The 21,550-nt window shown below is 38.9% G+C and overlaps 1 protein-coding gene and 1 gene segment (V, D, J or C); both read left to right on the top strand.

Moving 5' to 3' along the window:
* The window catches only part of LOC148646745 (NACHT, LRR and PYD domains-containing protein 3-like), a 2,700,574-nt gene that overhangs the window by 1,921,731 nt on the left and 757,293 nt on the right, over nt 1–21,550 (top strand). The window contains exon 16 of the mRNA XM_088608537.1: nt 15,859–16,032. Coding sequence (XP_088464663.1) covers nt 15,859–16,032 — 174 coding nt within the window. The remainder of the gene's footprint in view (nt 1–15,858; nt 16,033–21,550) is intronic.
* The window catches only part of LOC148646755 (Ig kappa chain V region Mem5-like), a 364,474-nt gene that overhangs the window by 110,904 nt on the left and 232,020 nt on the right, over nt 1–21,550 (top strand).

Here is a 21,550-nt window from a genome sequence, read left to right as displayed (position 1 = left end):
CAATGAAACCTATTACTTGATTCTTATGGACTCATTCTTACACCAGGTCCTGCCAGGAATTAAAAAAAAAACATGCAATCACGTATCTAAAGAAATAACAGTATACTGTAACTATGTTCATACACAAACACAAACCCATAAATAATGCTGATACTGTTTAGACTTTTAATTATTTTAAACTGTATTACAGCAGCACAATGCACAATGCAACGTAAATCGCTACCTTGATCTTTTGCAGCTGTTTCACTGTTTTAAACGAATAAGAAATTAGATTGCTCATAAATCTAATCACTTATTCTACATAAACACAGCGTAATTGCTCTCTGAAAATGCTCTTTTTCTTGTTCGTTTTGGAGACCTTGATCGAAACTGATTTGAGATGTCAGAACGGATTTATTTTCCTTGTATTTCTATGTGCGCATTTCCTACATTTCTTCGTTTGTCTAGATTTTAACTTTATATTTAGGCTCAGAATTTCAACTTTAAATCGTACACTAATTATTAGCAGTAAATACTGGTGTTTTGCTCCCTCTTACCACAAAAATATATATGTATTGTAGCTGGAATGAACTTTGTTTCGTACGTGTCTCTACCTACTGCGACTCGAACACGGAATGGTTAAAGATGGCGACAAGTCAGGCACCCAGAGGTGGGGGGGCGTCTTTCCGCCTCCATAACTAAAATGCCAAATAGGAGGGCGCAGCACAGTTTTCATCACTCTCTGCGGGAGTGCTGGCTGTGACAAATTAAACCGGTTTCACAGGTATTTTCAAAGTAGAAGGGGGCGAGTCTTCCAGCGATTGCAGATCAGATCAGATTCCCTTCCCCAGAGAAAGACAGACAAATGTTTTCACTGCTTATTAGTCGCTATTCATCGCGCGGCGAGCAGCTCCAATTTCAGGCGTAAGCGATAAATACTGTATATTTAGCTGAAAAGCTGTACAACACAAGAATTTCGTTACCCTAGGAGGTTTCGTGAAAAAGCTACAGGCGTGCCAATTGCAATCGTTTTTTTTAAATCACATTTTAGCAAAGTCATGTACCATAAAAGTATGGTAATTAAAAACCATTAATACTTTCGTTTGGGTTTAAATAAAGTCGATGTTTTCTCTTTTGGCTAGACTTGACTATTTAGCCATGAGATATACAATAGATTGTCATTAAACAGCCCTGTGTTTATTGATCTTCCTTGTTATGCACAGTGGGAATGATAATATAATGAGAATTAATTTAATCCCAGAGTGCTCACAAGCTGATTCTCTCCAGACACAGCTGTATGAGCTCCACCAGTCAGGACAGGAGGCTCTACTGTACACAGAGAGGGGTGGGAGGGGGGAACAAGCTGTCCAGCCATGTGGAATGCTACAGAACCCTAAACAGACAATACACACTAGCCAAATATTTGATCAAGATATCCAGACACAGCTGGATGAGCTCCACCAGTCATGACAGGCACATAAGAGACACTCTACAGACATTCACAACAGTGACATATCATTTGCACATATAATTAAATTATTACTTGTTTTTCAGGAAGTTAAAAAAACACTTGAATTACTTATCCAGTCTCTCAAAATAAAATTATTTTTCAAGCAATGTAATGCAAGATGCTTTCTAACGTTGGGCAATGTGTTTTTTTTTTAATCTAACATTGATAGATTAAAAAATCATTCCTAATAGAAATTATTTACCTGCATAAATTTATAAAGGTTGTATTTTCACACAGTGAAGAGGTCTTTTTTAGTTATACAGTAGTTGTGCAAGCTCTGGTGAGTGTATCTTTTTTGATGAGTTTCAAACGACAATCACAGCTGTATGAGCTCCACCAGTCAGGACAGGAGGCTCCACTGTACACAGAGAGGGGCAGGAGGGGGGAACAAGCCGATACCCTGGCCTGTGTCTCCAGACACAGCTGGATGAGTTCCACCAGTCAGGACAGGCAAATAAGATACACTCTACAGACATTCACAACAGTGACATATCATAAAACATTTGCACATATTGTTAAATTATTACTTGTTTTTCAGGAAGTTAAAAAAACACTTGAATTACTTATCCAGTCTCTCTAAATAAAATTATTTTTCAAGCAATGTAACTTACGTCGGCCAATGTGTTTTCTTTTAATCTAACATTGACAGCCACATCTTAAATCTTGTCAGTCATCTCTTTTTTCTCTATTTGAATTGTGGTGATTCAAATAACTTGGGATAACAAGTGGTCTCAAAGTCACCGAGCTCACAGAGCTTCAACAACAGATGACAACTTCCTTAGTCCTTCCTTAGTCTTCCTAAAATTGTTAGACGGGGTGGGGGGCACTCGGCAATGTGAGTTATGCGAGTTAGATTATGAATGAATAAAAGCATTTTATTAAAAACACGTTTGTGTTTGTTTGGGAGCTATATTATGTATTTTTCATATGTAAGATATAATGATGTGTTCCTGCATACACATTGCACAACTTTAAAAGCTATAAAAACAGGTTTCGATTTGTGTCTTTTTCACATTATCTGGCGAGCCTTGTTTTGTCAAAGAACCAGAGATCATCTCGCTTTCAAGGGACAGCACAGACTTTCAAAAGTCCGCAAATGTATTAGCAAGGGTTAATTGCACTATGGACCGCACATAGAAATGTAAAATAGTCTTCTTTAGGTGTGAGGGCAGGAGTGGATGGCAGCAGGCATACACAGCAAATAACAAGGAGACAAAGAACAGGGCAGGTGAGATGAGTATCCAAACAGTGAGTGATCAGAAAAAGGAAACAATTGTTACGCCCGGCTTTTAGATGCAATTTTTTTAAAACTTGCTAATGTTATGGAGGCAGAAAGACGCACCCCTCACCTCTGGGTGCCTGACTTGTCGCCATCTTTAACCATTCCATGTTCGAGTCGCAGTAGGTAGAGACATGTTTTCAACCATGTCATTTTATAAAAAGGGGAGATATGTGGACAAGCCAAAGCCCAAATATCCACTGAAGGTTCACGTCTGGGGGGGTATATCTAGAAGAGGCCCGGGACCACTTCTTATTTTCAAAGGAATTATGGATCGTGAATTCTTCGAGGAAGTCGTGGTGAAACAGCATGCCGCCCCATATATCAGGGAGCACTTTGGATCAAGGCACTGGCTCTTTCAAGACAACGATCTGAAACACACAGCAGCAAGGGCGAGGCTTATAGCAGAAGGAGTGAACTGGGTGAAAACTCCAGCCGAATCCCCAGATTTAAATCCAATAGAGATGGTTTGGCATTCACTGAAAGACTATGTTCGGAAAACTGCTAAACCCAGCACAAAGCAAGAACTGATCAATGCGATCTACAAATTCTGGGAGGAAGAACTGACCGAACAGAATTGCAACAATTTTATTAACAGGCTGTTTCGTGTTCTTCCTACGATTGTTGAGCGGGGCGGGGGGCATTCAGTAATGTGAGTTTGATTAAGAATGAATAAAAGCATTTTAATAAAAACGCGTTTGCGTTTGTCTGGGTGCTGACAAAGTAAAAAACAATTACTTTTTGACAATGAAAAACTGTGTGTGTCTCTCTCTCTCTCTGCTGGCTTTTGTAATCATTTTTATTTTTAAATACATTTTAGCAAAGTCATGTACCATAAAAGTATGGTAATTAAAAACCCATTAATACATTTGCTGGACAGAGAGGTGAACATTTTTACGCAGAAGACAAAGGTAGCGATTTACCTTGCATTGTGCATTGTGCTGCTGTAATACAGTTTAAAATAAAAAAAATAAAAGTCTAAACAGTATCAGCTTTATTTATGGGTTGTTATTTAAAAAAAATCAAAAACCGCACTCAAAATGCAATTTAGAGCTTTCTGGCAAGAGGAGACACCCAAACTAATAATGTAACATGCTACTGCTTGTGCATGAACATATTTATACTGTTATTTCTTTAGATACGCGATTGCATGTTTTTTTTTTTTATATCACTGGTGGGACCGGGCGTCCATAAGAAACAAGTAATAGGTTTCATTGCGCTTTGACAGATTGTCTTTAAATCAATTGCTGATTTAAAGTTTGACAGTAAATGTTTATATTGTAACGCATACTGTACAGCCTCCATTTCTCTATAAAAATCTGAAGGATCGTTTGCACAGCCTAAGGGTCCGCTCTCAGTGACAGCTGACAATCGTCCATACACTCAAGTGAAAACATTAATAACGCCAATGTAAACGTCATTACATATTTACAATTTACAACTATTCATTGTTATTAAAAAATGACTTAAATTCGAACATGTTGTGATATTTAGAAATATAAAAAGTCAATTAATTGTCCATAACATTGCTATTTTTTTTTAAAGAAATGTTTGTTAAAAGAAATGTTTTGGCTCCGGCTGGAGAACACCCAACCTGTGGTTTATAATTCAGGCTCCTAGACCACAGTACCACCCACAAGGTCACATGAGGAGTGGTGAAACAGCCCCACACAAACAGTATCAACAGACATTGTACAGCGTGTACTATTGTGTTATAGTACATTAATATAATAATATTGTTATTAATTTCTTTGGATACGCAATTCCATATTATATTCCCTATTAATCAAATTCTTAAAGTATGCTTGTTGGCTCCGGTATCCAGCGTATTCACAGAAAAGCTTTAAACTACCACTTTTTATACACATGTTATTTCACATGTTAAAGACTTCGATGCTTAAAATGTTTAGGGAGAAATGGAATACTGGTGTGTATTTTTTCTTTAAAGTACTGAGACCAGCCATATACTATAATTCTGTATGTTTATGTTCCAAAATTAATATTGTTTATGGTCTTCACATGCGTTTCAGTATGCTCCTATTCTTTTTATGCTCAGCTACTAAGATTTCCCTTCAGTGGTAAAATTCCATATAAATATTCAATACTAAAACGGGCACAGTAAAGACATTTAAATCTTTCTACGACCGACCAACGCACCACGAGTGCCCCTGTCGGTCAACCAATCACGTACCGCAGTATGACGCACGATGGCGTAGCCAATTACCAGCGGTATGTGTCTGGGCAGCGCACTTCTTTGAATGGCTGCATCTGTATCAATAGAAAATAAATGGGTTTTGACATATTAAATCAGTATCGATCAAGGTCTCCAAAACAAACAAGAAAAATAGCATTTTCAGAGAGCAATTACTTTGTGTTATATAGAATGTAGAGTAAGTTAGTGGTTCTCAAACATTTTGGACCAAGTACCACCCCTGATCAAACCAAAGCATCCAACTACCACCTACTGTGACTACTAAGTCTTCTTCTCATAGGAACCACAGAAAATCTCAGTGACCAACATGAGCACGCATGTGCGCACACACTCACATACACATATAATAAAAATAGCACTGAGCACTTACCATTTCAGTGAGAGGGATGAGCCTGTTTAGTAGAGCAATTCACAACTTTGACAGCAGAGTCTAACAGTTTTTAAATCCTCTGGCATTTTCTTGACAGCCAAGGCCTCGCAGTGGATGCTGTGGTGCGTCCACTTCATATCTGGAGCACTCTCTCTCTCTAATTCGTGCAACTACACCGCTGTGTCTGCCTGTCATCACTCTAGTACCGTCTGTACAAACTCCGACGCATTTTTTCCAGTCGATGCCATTCTCTTTGATAAATTCATTCAGAAGCTGAAATATGTGCTCTCCTGTTCTTTTTGTTGGTAGCGGCTTACGGAACAGAAAGTACTCATGGGACGTGCCTTAAAAATCATATCTAACGTAAACGAGCAAATTGGCCAAATCAATGCCATCTACAGACTCATCTAATTGCATTGAAAAGCATTTGCTCATCTTAATGAGCTCTATCAGCGTACCTTTGACATCATCTGTCATATCAATAATTCTGCGAGTGACAGTGTCATTCGAAAGGGGCAGCAGGTCGAGCTGTTTAGCAGCTTTTTATCCACACATAATATTTGTCAGCTCTTTTGCCAACAGTAAACAAAGTTCTTCACCAATAGTGTGGGGCTTACCTTCTTTAGCAATCCGCAAGCTTGCATTTTCCCCCTTTTCTGTTTCAGGAGTCGGTCTCAGAAGTTAAAAGAAGTTTTATTTCATGCGCATGGGAGCGAAACACAGAAACGCTCGTGTATTTTTCTCAAATTAACCTAGAACAGTCCTTAAATATTTTACTGTTATCTATTACGCTTTCCTGTGCTCACAAGATTGGCATTGTTCCAAAATCACGCACATTCTCCTACCTCCCTATTTGCTGAAGATAACTTTTTTAAATACAAGTGGTCACTTACGTTCATAACATGCGTTCTGATACAATGGTATAGAATCACATAGTAGCACTTGTGTCCACTCAAATACTAGTGCGAACTGTATCATAGTACGTAGGCTGGGTATTTGACACTCTTTTTATTAAAATAGAAAATATTAAAACCTGACCCGATTTGTCAGTAGACACACAACAAATTTCCAGGGTCATCTGGCGTACCACCTGGGGACACGTCACATACCAGCAGTGGTACGCGTACCACAGTTTGAGAACCATGGGAATAAGTGATGGGATTTATGAGCAATCTAATTTCTTATTATTTTAAACAGTGAAATTTCAGCTGCAAAAGATTGCACCAGAGACAGCACCAGCACTGCTTGCCATAAAAGTTCAGGAAAGGGTGAATTAAGCCACAATACAGTAATTTGGTAATTAGTAATAACAGTTTAAAATGTACATAGATTAATGTAAACATGCTGGAAACTTCACAATTAAAGTGCTCTGTAGGACAAGAAAAAAGATAGAGAAACCTTAAGCTTTTTAAGGCTCAAACTAAAATTCAGTCTAAAGAATTATGGCAAATGAAAATTTAGGACATTTAAGTGTTAGAGATATAAATAAATACAAACATGCACATGAGAAAAAAGTTTTAGAAATGGAGCTGGTTGTAGGGGTTTTGTGCATTTACTGGGACAATTATTAATTGTAGCAGTAAGTCACAAAATTATTCTTTGCAGAATAACTCAGCAACACACACACAGATACTAAAACACGAGAATACATTATTAATATATAAAATGTGCATATAAACATAACAGATCTTAAGAGTGAGGGTTAGCAGAATACATAAGGTATAAAATCAACCACGAAGAGTAACAAATCAAGAGACATACATTCAGTATACCAGTCATTTATACTTTTTCATTAATGAGCTTTGATTACAACTTCTACACTAGATACGTAAAAGCAAGTACGTCAATCATAGGAATTAAACTGATATCAACTGTGGTTGAGGTAACAATTGAATTCTCAAGCTATAATGCAGAATGTTGAATACTCATCAAATTTATGTGGATTCAGATCTCCCGCAGACGCAAAGGAACACAGACAGGCTATTGCTGCATCCAATCGGCATCCTCTGGCCTGGTGCCAGGCAGTCCTGGTGTGAGGTGTGGGAGAAGGAGGGAGAGATTCCTGCTGCGGTGCACTGGCAGTGGGCTCTCTGAAGACCGGCTAGTTAGTCCTGGCTTAACTAGCAGAGTTTGTGCACGTGAAAAGTGACTGCGAGTCCGAGCAAGTCACACTTTTTATACGGGAAGAAGACCGGTCATTCCATTTGTAGGGCTAGTCCTGAATACTGAGATTCAGCTGTCGACAGTTCCGACTGTAGTTCACTCGTTGATCAGGCGAGCATTCACGGTGGGGTACCAGCGGTTCATGAGGCTTTCTGCTGGGCTAACCTCAGGCGGATCCTTTGGTTACGCGCAGGTGACCTCCGATGTCGACTCTTAGAACAAAGTAAAGTCCTGGCACTCGGACACACTGGCCGTCATGTGATTGTCCAGGCTGAGTCTGAAAATGTCCTGGAGGGGCCCCTTCCTGGAGGAACTATGGTTGTTCATTGGTTGAAAGTTTTGCGGGCATTCGAGACCCACGTGGGGTTACCCTGCCCTACCAGTTCCTGATTGGCTGATCGAGGTGGAGGATGAGTAACCATGCTCTCTGACATTAGGGTTTTAAACAATCTGGGATGAGACTCTCCCAAGGAATCTCCCAGACAGTAAGGCGCCAGAATTACCATTTATAAGGATGGATGGAGAATTTCAGCCTTGGGAGTTGTTCCATATCAGGAAACTCTATAAGATAGAAAAACACTTGAAATCTGAACCAAATGGAATGGCCTCTCTGTGTCCAACACCACTAAGATGAGGGAGAGAGAGACTGGCAAGGGAGCAGCAAACTTAATTCCTATATTTAATAAGCCTTGCCGCTACATGGTGTTACTTTGAAATAAGCAAACAGAAAAAAGTCATGACCAGACATAGTGCAGAAGAGGGATGCAGGGACACTTGCAAAACCTTAGATATACATCAAATCACAGAAAGCCATGTATTACAAAGAACATGTGAACCTGAAGCAGATTTGGCAGAGAGTGAGGGGCTTGAATAATCAGGTGCATTTCTGGCAGGGTGAGAATGAAGGTTTGATGGGTCAGAAAATGAAAAACAGTAATTTTATCAGAAAGCCTTATAGTATATGAATTAGTAGCAAACATAGTTTCATGGAAGGCTTCTCAAATAGTTGAGCATTCAGGTAGATTGTGAGGGAAAATGTTTTGTAAATATATTGTGTTAAAGCAAGTTAGTTTTTTTTTTGCAACACATAAAATACATTTTTCAAAGTAATTTAGCCTGTTACTAATGGAACCACTAAATAAAGAAATAAATATAGGAATCTAAAGATTTTTTATTCAATGTTGGTAGCAGGATGAATTTAGGACTCGGCAGCTGTCAAGTTAAGATCAGTATATATTTTGTCACTATGTTGGTGGTAGATGGTAACAGTGAAAACAGATATTTAAAATTAATCTTTTTGAGAAGGAGATTATAATGATAATCTAACAGGATGGGGAAAGCTCAGAAAATATGTACAGTAAGATTGATCAGATCAGTATGCAAAGTCATTTAGCAAACAGGGTGTGAGTGACAAACCAGTAGTTTAGACCCTATTTTTTTCTGAACCAGGGAAAATCTGATCATGTTTCTCTATAACAATAACAAGAAACTTTATTTAATATAGCACATATCCAAGTATCTCAAAACAATATAGCAGGTGTAAAAACAGTTAAGGACCACAAGTTACAAAGTAAATACAAATAAGAAAGACAAGCAGTTAGAAGTGCTACCGAAGTTAGAAAATGAAGCAGATACAGACACTAAAAAACAGCCTTTCTAAAAAGAAAGGTTTTGAGGTTAGATTTCAATGCACTCAGGGTGGGTGACTCCGATATCACTGGGGATACAAATCCAGAGCCCTGGGGTGTAGCTAGAGAAGGCCCTGTCACCCACAGAATGTAGATGTTCTTGAGGACCAGAGTCAGAGGGACAAAGGTTGCAAGGTGGGGAGTATACACAGGTAATAAGCCAGACAGGTACTGAATGAGGATTTTGATGTTGACTCGAAACCTGATAGGAAGCAAGTGCAAGGACTCGAAGACAGGCGTAATGTGATTGCTTGCTTGCGACCTGGTCAGGATTCTAGCTGTCAAATTCTGAACATATTGGAGATTGCTCGGTGTGGATTTAATTACCCTGAACAAGATGTGCAGAGATCAATTCTAGAAAAAGAAGCCCTTTTGGTTTCTCTAGTTCCCTTTAAAAGAAACTAAATCAGTGTGATGTTCCATAATGCAGCTTTTTTAATGCTATACATGGCCGGTATTTACGTATGATGTTTGTGATTTAAACAAATTAATACAAGCAGTTTTTGAAGATTTAAGTTAGTCTGACTTATTGCAGGGAGCAAAGCATTAGGAGTTATGTTCAAGCTAGTAACAGCGTGTCTGAAGAGCTCTTGCAAAAAAAAAACATATTGTATGCAAAATAACAGCATACAGGTATATTAGAAATAAATGCAAGGTATATGGATATTCAAGGTATGGCTAGAATAAGAGATGCCAGGTTGCAGACACTGAAGTAGAAGGATGGAAAGGTTGAAAAAGAAGCAAGGGAGGATGTATGGACAAAAGATCTACTAGCAGTAGAGTTAAGAAAGTAAGAGGAGCTTTGAACAGTGAGGAAGAAGTAAATGAACAACAGAGAAGCTGGAATGTTGACCTGAAACTTCCTGTAGTAACAGTATAGTTGAAATGAGGAATGAAGAGTAGTTGAGACAGGGATGAAAATTACAATGGGATTTTCAGTTTCTCAAAGTAGTAGGAAATGATTAATCTAGAATAACTGAAAGTGTTATCTGCAGGCTGCAAAAAATGGCAGGTACAGTAAAATTAGACAAAGATTGTTTGCTACCATGTAGTAGATAAACAGACACAGGTTAAAAGTAAGTTCTCATGGAGCATGTTAAGACTAGAGATGTACAGGTAGGTAGGAAAAAGATAATTTGGGGAAAGTTGAGGAATACACTGATAACAGGGACACTTCCTAAGAAGGTTAGGCATGCTTTTGACAAATGGACAGGAGATGTTACAGACTGCAGGGGAAGGTGATAAAGTTAACAGACTCACTGAATATCCACTGTTGAATGTTTACATAGATACTGAAATGAGGATTGTAATTGCTAGCGTTCAACTGTGTTTTGGATGCACATAAATTGAAAGAATGGGCAAACATAACTGATGCTGAGCCAGCATCTGAAGATATTTATATTTAGAGGCAATTTGTTGATTTGTTTTCCGACTAGTTATGGATACTGATGTGCCAGAGAGGTGGAAAAGCTGTTTTTGTTAAACCAGCACTATAAAATAATTCATCCTCAGTGAGATCCTGCCATCTCATAGTGGGTTTAATCACTGTGTATAGTTACACAATTCCTTTAGTTCCATCCATTTTCTAATCTCTTTATCCAGTACAGGGGAGCTGGAGCCTATCCCAGCAAGCAACGGACGCAAGGCAGAATACACCCAGAATACATCACAGGGTAGACAAACAGACAGAAACACACACTCAGACACTCACACGAGTGAGTGTGGCTTATTATTATTTCCATAAGCCAATTAACCCTACCAGTATGTAGGTACCTGTAGAGTACTTGGAGAAAACCCACATGAACCCAGAGAGACCATGCAAACTCCACACATACTGTACCCAAGGAATTGAACCTGGGGCCCCAGCACTGTAGGATACCAATGCTCACCACTGTGCTACCATTAGAAATGGATGGATAGCTTAGTTATCTTTCTAGTTCACAGATTTGCATGCATAATTTAATTTTGAAAGTCACTGAGATATCTGGTGCAACTGTTGTATTTATGAAAAAACTTACCAAAAGCATGCTAAACACTGCCACCCTATTCCTTAGTTAATACATTTAATTGTTATAAACAGTTAAGACTGTTATTAATTGTTGATAGCAAAATATTTTAAAATATATTTTATCCTTATATATTTTTCTTTACTAATTCTGTATTTTACATATTTTCCAATACTCGGATTTAACGTACATTTGAACAATGACTTGAATTCCAAATATTGAACTAAGTTAGACATAACATTCAGAAATACAATCGAGAAAAGTTTTGTGGTATTTGTTTTGATGACACTTTGCTAAAATTGATAAAAACCTAAAGGCGATTAAAATCTATAATCTTTCCACATGTCATGTCATTAGGAAGTACAATAAGCTCCTGCTTTGTTTAACAATGCTTTAAAAAATAAATATAATTGGTGAGAAAGTAGCTATCCTTAATGATAATTAAAGGACTGGAAGTCAAAGGAAATGATTTACGTTGCTTAATTTGAAAACCTAAGTTATACAGGCAGACGCGATCTGTGTCTTAAGCGTTCCAGGCTGCAGACGGCTCATTCTGTATTACAGAGCTCCGCGCCTCCTCCCTCTCTCAGTGCCGCCGCTTCTCTGACGCAGCGCAGTGGGCGCGGAGATATTTTCTCAGACTCTGATTGGGAAAAAAAAAGACCTACTGATCTGCTTCGTACCAAAGGAAAATAATAGAATATGTTTTTTTTCTTTGTGTTTATGAAATTCAAGTGTTTTAAACGTTTGATTAAAAAGTAATTTACAGCGTAAGTTTCCAAGCTGATCACGAGGAAGAAAATCACCTGTTTTTGTGCGCATAAAACGTTTTTTTTTCCCAACTAAACTTATCTTTTAAAGTCATGCAATTCCTAAGTTAGGCAGGGTCACGTCATTGTTTCTTATTTTTGATGTTTTTATAACTGGTGCCTCCAGTTAAACTGTAGAGATTCTTGTGTGAAGGTGTCGGTGTGTTTTGACTATGGTACGTGTGAGAGTACTGTACTTGTAGTATAGTGAGTAGACATCGCGAGACAACAGAACGAGAGAGTATATGGTGTAAGGGCGTGATTTGTGTAGATAATAAAATAGTTTAAATAATATAAGAACGGCTCTTTATTAAGATACACAACAGATATAAAGACGCGTAAATGTGTTATATAGCGTTTGATAGTGGTTGCTCGGAGCCTGGGATAATGCTGGCATTTTAGAAACTTTCTACATGCGTGAGAATACCGTGACACAAGGAAAACGAAGGAAAAAGTAATTTCGTGAGCACGAATTGTAAATCGTTCCCTCGATATAACTTTTTTTCCAACTGATGGCCCCTCCCGGGCTCCGTAACAAAGTGTTATCACACTTAAATAATTTAAACGAATACCTCTCCCACGTATTTATACGTTTTTTGTACTTCAGAGATAACTTCGGAGGTATCAGACAGTACGCCGTCTTGTACTCTACCATTTCTGTCAATTAGCTTACGTGTGTTTTAAATCCAGTCGAGTATGTTCCCCCTGTAGCCTTGTGTGAATTTATGTAGTTTTCATATGCATTTTTTGTTGTTTTAGTACAGTTTGTGAATATAATGTTAATATTAATACATTCAGGTGAAATACAGGTTATATTGTAGTTCAACCAAGGTAAATAAACATAGCAGAAGGGCTTTAGTAGCGTGATGCTAGCTACATTAAGTGACGCTAGCTTGGCAGCACCTTTCAAAATAAAAGTCCCCTAACCCTGTTTTAGGAAAAAAAAATCCTGGACCAGATAAAGTCACATTTACTGTATAGCACAACAACAATTTGTACATCCTTAAAACTGGGTGGAATGTGATACACAGACGCACAGGTAATAGGAAATTGCCGTTCTTCATTATTTTTTTTTCTTTCTTGCAAGCTCTTTGGTGTTTTTATATCACTTTCTGCTTGCAAACTGACACAGAGCTGTTCTCTTCTAGACAGGAAAAAGTCTAATTCATGACAAAACAAAACATTTTGACTCTCCAGAAGTAGCTCAAATCTTTTCTACAGACCCACAGCTAATAGAAAATCACTATGGTTTTGTCAGATAAGCGTCTTTGCAAATGTTGCTGGGGTTTATAAGACCACTTGCTGTTTCCAGACTGGGACCATGCAGTGATGGACAGGGAGTGGTCTCACTCCCCTCCCGACCAAACCAAAATTTGTGCCTCTCCAAAAGTAGCTCAAATCTATTCTACAGACCCATAGCTAATAGAAAATCACCTTGGTTTTGTCAGATAAGTGTCTCTGTCAAAACTGCTGAGGTATGTAGAGCACCTCCTATTACCAGACTGGGACCGTGCAGTGATGAGCAAGGTGTGGTCTCACTCCTGTCATGACCAAAGAAAAATTTGTGTCTCTTCAAAAATACCTTAAATTTATTCTACAGACCCACAGCTAATAGAAAATCACCTTGTTTTTGTCACATAGGGTTTCTGTCACAACTGCTGGGGTTGATAAGACCACCCAGACTGGGACCATGTAGTGATGCACAGGGAGTGGTCTCACTCCCCTCCCAAACAAACAAATAATTGTGCCTCTCCAAAAGTAGCTCAGATCTATTCTACAGACCCTCACCTAATAGTACATAACCCTGGTTTTGTTATATAAGTGTCTTTGCTAAAGTTGACTTTACCTGGTCCAGGAATTTTTTTTCTAAAGCAGGGTTTAGGCTTTCATTTCATTTTGAAAGGTGCTGCCAAGCTAGTGTCACTTAATGTAGCTAGCAGTACATTACAATTTGGCAGTACTGCTACGTTAGCAGTAGGCTGCAGTACGTGTCCCAAAAGCCTAATATACTCACAGATTGATTCAGGTCTGTTTCAGGTGGAGGCACTGCCAAATTAAAAGTATCATTTTGTTATGCCACATTAAGAACATTAACATCGGTCACATTAAGAACCTAGGTCATCCCATGTGTTATATACTGTATGAATTTAATGTTTTACCTCTGGTTATGGTTTCACTTCTGTGTTGATATTCAGGTACACTTTCACTGCTATAGCACCTGAACCTTTCTGACTCCCATGTTGAGTCTCTTGATCCACCTCTTCTCTAACCTTATTCTGACCTTCAGCAGCCCTGCTGTTGTGTTTAGGGTGAGTTATGTCAGTAAGAAGAGAATTGTACCCAGTGCTCTTTCTGCTGGGCCAGAGCCAACTCCTCTTCTACAAGAGCAGGATAAACACAGTCTCAGGCGGAGGGTCTGTAGAGGGAGTGAGAGTTTGAGGGGTTGGTGAAGAGCAGGATCTCACTAGAATTCCTCTAGTAAAACTGTGGAGATACTGTAATTGTTTGGGGTGCTATACTGTAAGGGTTCTAGTGAATACAAGCTATATTTTACTTCAACCAGGTTAAATAAACATGTACTGTGCTCATTGAACTTGAGGGGGTCCGTGGCTACGTGTCCCTAGAGTAAAAAGCTGGAGAGCGAGAATCACGACAGCACTATAGAGAGATCCAGAGTGTACGGATCAACTAGTGAGCTTGGAGGTGTGGGTGAGTTTAAATTCAATAGACGGGGGAAAAAGGGAGAGATTATCAGGAAAAAAGAGGAACAGAAGGGACTGGATTAGGATTGGTAAAATGTCTGGAGAGGATGAACATAGTGCAAGGCATCCACATTCATTCTCAAAGAAAAACACTCAGGATGTGCGGTTGTGTTCCCGCTGCTGTTGTGTTCAGGGTGAGTTATGTTAGTAAGAAGAGAATTGTACCCAGTGCACTTTCTGCTGGGCCAGACCCAGCTCCTCTTCTACAAGAGCAGGATTAACACAGTTTCAGGTGGAGGGTCTGTAGAGGAGGAGAGTGGTTGAGGGGTTGGTGAAGAGCAGGATGTCTCTAGAATTCCTCCAGTAAAACTGTAGACTCTTGTCTGAAGGTGTTGGTGTGTTTTGACTATGTTACATGTGGGAGTCTGTGTAGAGGGTCTTTCATGTGTAAAACGTGTGCAGTGTTGTGTAGTTTTGCGAGGGATGAGATTTGTTTAGTTTCATGATCAATTTCTATATTTTTTTATTACTTTTTGTAATAATAATTATATTATTGCTTAATGTAATTATTAATTATTTTTTGTGGTGTTATAGTTAAAACCCTGTTTTTTTTTCTTCAAATGGTTTATTTTCTTTAAATGGGAAAGTTGTTTTTCTCAAAATATCTACAAACATCAAAATCTCCAGTCCACTTACTCCAGTATTGGTCATTTACATTTGGGATTAATAAACCATTTGAAGAAAAACAACAACACTGTAACTAACTAAAATAACTATAAGAAGATGACATCAAAATAAAATATAATAATACATGTGAAGCAATTTTTATTATGGTTAAAAGTCAAAGTCTTTCTATTTCTGTTTCCCATTTCCAGTCACTGTAGCTCCGTGTGTCTCCCTGTTTCCCACTGTCTGCCTTCCTGAGAATTTCTTCTCATCTTTCTTCTTCCTCCTGGAACCCAAATTTTGAAGCAGGTGTTATCTTCATCATCCTCATCCGTGGACACTCTTGAGATGGATAATGACATGATGTTGTACTGTATATTACTGCTGATCTGGGTGTTGTAGTGAAGACTTGGAAAGAAAGATGTGGATGAGCTGTGCAGATGTTCAGCTGTGCTCCTGTCTTTTTGTCTGCAGGATGTCGGAATGTGTACTAACAGAGAGATGTTGTGAAGATCTGGCTTCTGTTCTTCAGTCTCAACACTCTAGTCTGAGAGAGCTGGATCTGAGTCGCAATAACCTGGTGGATTCAGGAGTGAAACTGCTGTCTGCAGCTCTGAGGGATCCCAACTGTAAATTAACAACACTGAGGTAAGTGAACACTGGTGATTTCTTTGTTTTTTATTGTTTATGTAGATATTCTGAAACGCACAACATTCACTTTTTCACATGCATCAGAAAGTAACACATAGGAAGTACAAAACAAGAAAGAAAGAGGGCATACAGAAAGACAAAAAACTGTTAGGTAACTTTATACAAGTTCTTGTCTCTGGCTTCTTTGTTAACATCTCATTCCCGAGAGACTCGACATGCAAGCTTTCCCACTTTGCCCATCTTTTTACACATATGTTTATGCTGTTATGTTGTTGATTTAGAATTCTGTGGGTAACATTGTCTATGAGATTTCATTCATGTATTTGAACACAAGGTCAGTCCAGCTTTAATCAGTTTCTAGTGATTTATTTCATGGCTGCCGTCTTGACAGTTCTGAACAAGCATCTTTCTGCCTCTGAAGGCAGCTCATCTGGTGTTTGTCCCAGAAGAAAAAAGACTCCTAATAAGGATTGTTGTATATTTTTCAAGATTTTGAAGACTTGGCCAACCCACATTTCTCATTTGTATCTTACTCTTAACTCTTGTATTCCTTCTGTATTTTCTAATTTTCTGTATACATCTGAAAGTATGTAGCTGTGGAAGTGAGTTAGGTATGCAAACTTTATCAATATGTTAATATCTTATTTTAGTCTCATTTAATTCTTCTCAGCTTTGAATTTCCCCAGTGTTTTCTCCTCTTTCTCTTTGCGCTAACCTTGCCTGTCTTGCACTGATCCCTGTGCTCTGAACCCTGCATGTTAAACGACTCTGCCTGGTGCTTTAATCAGTTCCTCTCAGCTCAACCCTTCCATTTCGATCGCGTCTCTAGTTTCACTTTCTCCTGCCTCCCCTGCTTGCTTCCAGCAGAGCCCACACCTGGATTCAGTCTCCAGGTTACTGCTTCCATCAGCTCAGTGCAGGAGATTTCACACTGGGGCCCTAGGTTCAATTCCAGACCTGGGGTGCTATCTGTATGGAGTTTGTATGTTCTCCCCATGTTTGTGTGGTGTTCCAGTTTTGTCCTACAGTCCACAAACATGCTGGCAGGTTAATAGACTTGTGGGAAAGCTGGCACTGGTATGAGTGTGTGCTCTTTGATAGACTGGCATCTTGTCCAGGATTCAATCCTGCCTTGTGTCCAGTGCTTCCTGGGACAGGCTCTGGGTAACTGTGACCCTGAATTGGATAATTGTTTATTAAAAGTGATGTTGATGGTGTTCAAATGCTGCACTACCACTTTGTCAATTAGCTGACAGTATAAACATATCCCTGTAATGCAAACTTCAGTCTAGATTTATTTGGGAGGGAAGAAAACCTCAGGTAAAACCTACAGCACTCAAACTCTCCCAGATCTACAGTCTAACTTCTGTGCAGCTCAGCTTAAAGCGTCAACAACCTGAGTGACCGCTCCCCAGCAAAATAGTGAAGAGGTATTCATCTCACTTAAAACATTATGTTTTACACCTAGTATAACTCAAAGCATTATGAAAATAATTAAATTCTGCAATTTAAATACATTAATCACTTAGAAAAACTCAAGAAAGGAATAGTTGTTTTGAGGGTTGAGAGAAATAGCATGGCACCCTGACTTTAAACCACACAAAATAGACAGATGTTTTAGAAATGGTCATTGAGGAGCATAAGACAGAAACAAGGAGGAAGACAGAAATCCTGGAAGTACATTCATTCTTGTTGTCCCAATCCTTCCAAAGAGCAAGGGAGAAATTAATTTCCAGTTTTTTAAGTTTTGCTTCATGTCAGAATAATGTCAGATTCTGTCTGCACTGCTTCTCGGAGGTTACTACTTATGTAGGATCTAAATGATGGAAACAATGATTTGGACGAGCTGTGCAGATGTTCAGCTCTGAGCCTGTCTTTTTGTCTGCAAGATGAGTGAGTGTGGACTTACAGAGAAATGTTGTGAAGATCTGGCCTCTGTTGTTCAGTTTAACACTCCAGTCTGAGAAAACTCTATCTGAGTGACAATAACCTGGGGAATTCAGGAGTGAAACTGTTGTCTACCACTCTAAGGAATCGCAACTGTAAATTAACAGAACTGTGGTGAACACTGGTGATTTTTGTGTTTTTTTATGTGCTAATGCTGAGACACAACATTTGCTTTTTCACATGCATCAAAAAATTAACACCTAGGAAGTACAAAACGAGAAAGAAGGAGGGCATATAGAAAGATAAAAAACTATTATGTGATTTTATACAAGTTGTTGTGTGTGGTTTCTTTGTTAACATCTCATTACATATTAACATGACATATTAGACATCTCGACATGCAATCTTTCCCACTTTGCCCATCTTTTTTACACATACTGTATATAGGGATGCAGCCATTTAAAATGCACGGAGTACACTGCGGTAAAACAAGGAATCACCTTGTAAAACTGCCAGGTGGAGCTAATAAAGCTTAATGTCTTATGTACAGCATTTGAGCCGTCACCAGAAAACACATGGTTTCGAATCCCGATCACTGCTGAAGGACAGTCTTTTTCCAATTAAGAATTTAAGTTGTATACTCTTTAGATTTTTAATAATTTTAAACTGTGTATTACAGCATGTTAATTATTAAACATTAAAAAGTTGGTATATTTTATAAAAGCAAGATTACTCAGTTGGACAAAAGTACACAACCTTCCACCTGCATCATAAATATTTTAATTATGCAGAAATATTTGATGCATCAAAGTCTTTCCGAAGATATTACTATAGTATTAATAATGAATGACCTTGGACAAGCTGTAAATTCAATGTATTACCGTGGTAATTACATGTATTACACTTTCTTTGTAACCGTCTTTGTAAACGAAAATACTTTATTTTTTAATTGACAAAAAGTAACACCAAAGCACTTCTGATCAAGTATTGATTTCCAATCATACAAATTAAGTTTTGAAAATCTCTGATTCACCATGCCTTTCACAAGCACATAAACGATATTAATTTAGGAACATAAACATATTATGTAAACTGTATATGGCTGGTATTGGTAGTTTAAATAAAAAATACACACCAGTATTCCTAAACATTTTAAGTATCAAAGTCTTACATGTGGGTATTTTGGAAACGTTTTTATGTGCCTGTTCTGACTATATTAAGTTTATATAAATTGTAGAAAATTATAGTGTTTGAACATTTTCTGTGAATATGCTCGTTATCACAGTAAAAACATGCATACTTTTTAGAATTTGATTAATAGGGAATATAATATGGAATTGCTTATCTAAAGAAATTAATAACGATATAATTATATTCATATACTAAAGCTCAAATTATCACAGTAGTACACTTTCTTTGGAAATGTCTGTATCAGTTTCACTCCTTCCCATGTGATTACTTCTGTGGCCTAATGGATTAGGCATGTGCTTTATTTACCCCCATTACCCCCATTTTGATTAAAATCGCAAACGCGTGTTTAATTAAATGCCTTTATTGATTCACAATCTGACAATGCATTGTAAATCGTTATCTTTGCCTTTTAAGTTCCTTAGGTAACTGTCACGGACGTCCAAAGGGACAAACCGTGGGGAGCAGGAGAGCAGGAAAAGACCCATATGCGTAGCGGCGAGACGGGAAAAAGGCCCTGGCTCATTAGTGCAAAGAGTTCAGGAATGCCGTATAGAAACCTATGCCCTCAGGGAGCGGACGTGGGGCGCCCTGGTGCTAGGCGGGTCTCAGGACATCCGAACATCAATGCTGAGCGAGGACAGAGTGCAAGACCCAGAAATATATAGCCCAAGGGAAAGAGAGGGACAGGAAGGACAGCAGACCGGAAACTAGGGACAGGACAGAGAAGGAGCGCCCTCTGGCTGCAGAGGGCGTGACAGTAACTTTAAGCATACTGTAGCTTTCTCACCATTTAAATTTATTTTTCATACCATTGTTTAACACAGCAGGAGCGTAATGTATTTCCTAATGGTATCACACGTGGGAAAATTAGATTGGGATCATTTTTATTTTTTTAATACATTTGAGAAAAGTGTCATCTATACAAAAAAGTTGTATTTATTTAATACCACTTGATAGTTATATTAATAGAGATAAGAATTTAAGTTGTATACTGTTTAGACTTTTAATCATTGTAAACTGTATTACAGCATGTTAAGCATTAAACATGAAAAAGTTGGTATATTTTATAAAAGCAAGATTGCTCAGTTTTACAAACATACACAACCTTCCACCTTCATCATAAATATTTTAATTATGCAGAAATACTGAGATGGTTAATTTTAGTAAATATGTTGACAAATATCTGAATTTTTACCAGAAAAATTAGTATCCAGCTGTGAATCAGCTACGTAACCTTGCCCCCGTGAAATTGTGGGAAAGAGGTTTAGTGGGCAGTGTAGTGACCATAGTGTGTTTTAATACACTGTGTACTGTAGTATAACAGTATAAAGCTTGTTTTTTTATGTTTGTAAACGCTATTCTTGCAAGTACATTTTGTACAGTGTGCTTCTCTGTGTTAGCTGGTGGGCAAAGGTTTGAGGTGAAAATTCATCCACAAGGAGTGTACCTTTAAAGCAGAGAAAACCGCACCAAACGTTTTTGGCTCTGTATGTCGCTCAAGACATTTCTCTTTGACACTTACTCTAGTCATAGAGGTGGGAAGATGCCTCCCCCTTCCCTCTGCCTGCTTCACCTGTTCCCATTTTAACCAATTTAGTGGTTTCATTAGTGACAAAGGCTAAACTTTCTTGGAAATAATGTCTTTTATGTTTTGCAAAAAACTGACTTGCTTTAACAAAATATATTTACAAATCCTTTTCCCTGGCAATCTACCTGAATGCCCATCGCCTCTTTTTACACTTGTAAAAAAGAACATTTCAATTGTAACGCAACGGGGGCTCAGGTGGGCGCCCTTGCCGCATCTGGTCGGCCCCTGCACCGTCCGGGGCTCGAACCCGGGACTTCCGCGTCTCTCTGCAGCGACCTAGCCCCGTGAGCCAAAGAGAGATCTCTCTACAGCCCAGTAGCTGTGGTCCTGCTATCACAGGGAAGGGCGGTGACGTCACCCGCTCTGGTACGCCGGCTCTTACACAGCGCCTGTCGGCCGTAAGCGTTACACTCTCCCCCGCTTAAATCGCCGTCCCCGGCGAAGGGCTATCCCGCCCCGCTTCTGACACCAATGTAACGCAACGGGGGCTCAGGTGGGCGCCCTTGCCGCATCTGGTCGGCCCCTGCACCGTCCGGGGCTCGAACCCGGGACTTCCGCGTCTCTCTGCAGCGACCTAGCCCCGTGAGCCAAAGAGAGATCTCTCTACAGCCCAGTAGCTGTGGTCCTGCTATCACAGGGAAGGGCGGTGACGTCACCCGCTCTGGTACGCCGGCTCTTACACAGCGCCTGTCGGCCGTAAGCGTTACACAATGTTAATGCAACACGGAAGACGTTATTAATAATGTAGCACTTTCGGGCTCACCTGAGTATGCAGCTGAAATGTCACTGTTTAAACGGATAAGAAATTAGATTGCTCATAAATCTAATAACTTATTCTGCATAAACATA

Source organism: Lepisosteus platostomus, chromosome 16 (genome assembly GCF_059453375.1).
Source record: "Lepisosteus platostomus isolate fLepPlt1 chromosome 16, fLepPlt1.hap1, whole genome shotgun sequence".
In the NCBI taxonomy this organism is placed as follows: domain Eukaryota; kingdom Metazoa; phylum Chordata; class Actinopteri; order Semionotiformes; family Lepisosteidae; genus Lepisosteus; species Lepisosteus platostomus.
This window is presented reverse-complemented; position numbering and strand designations above follow the sequence as displayed.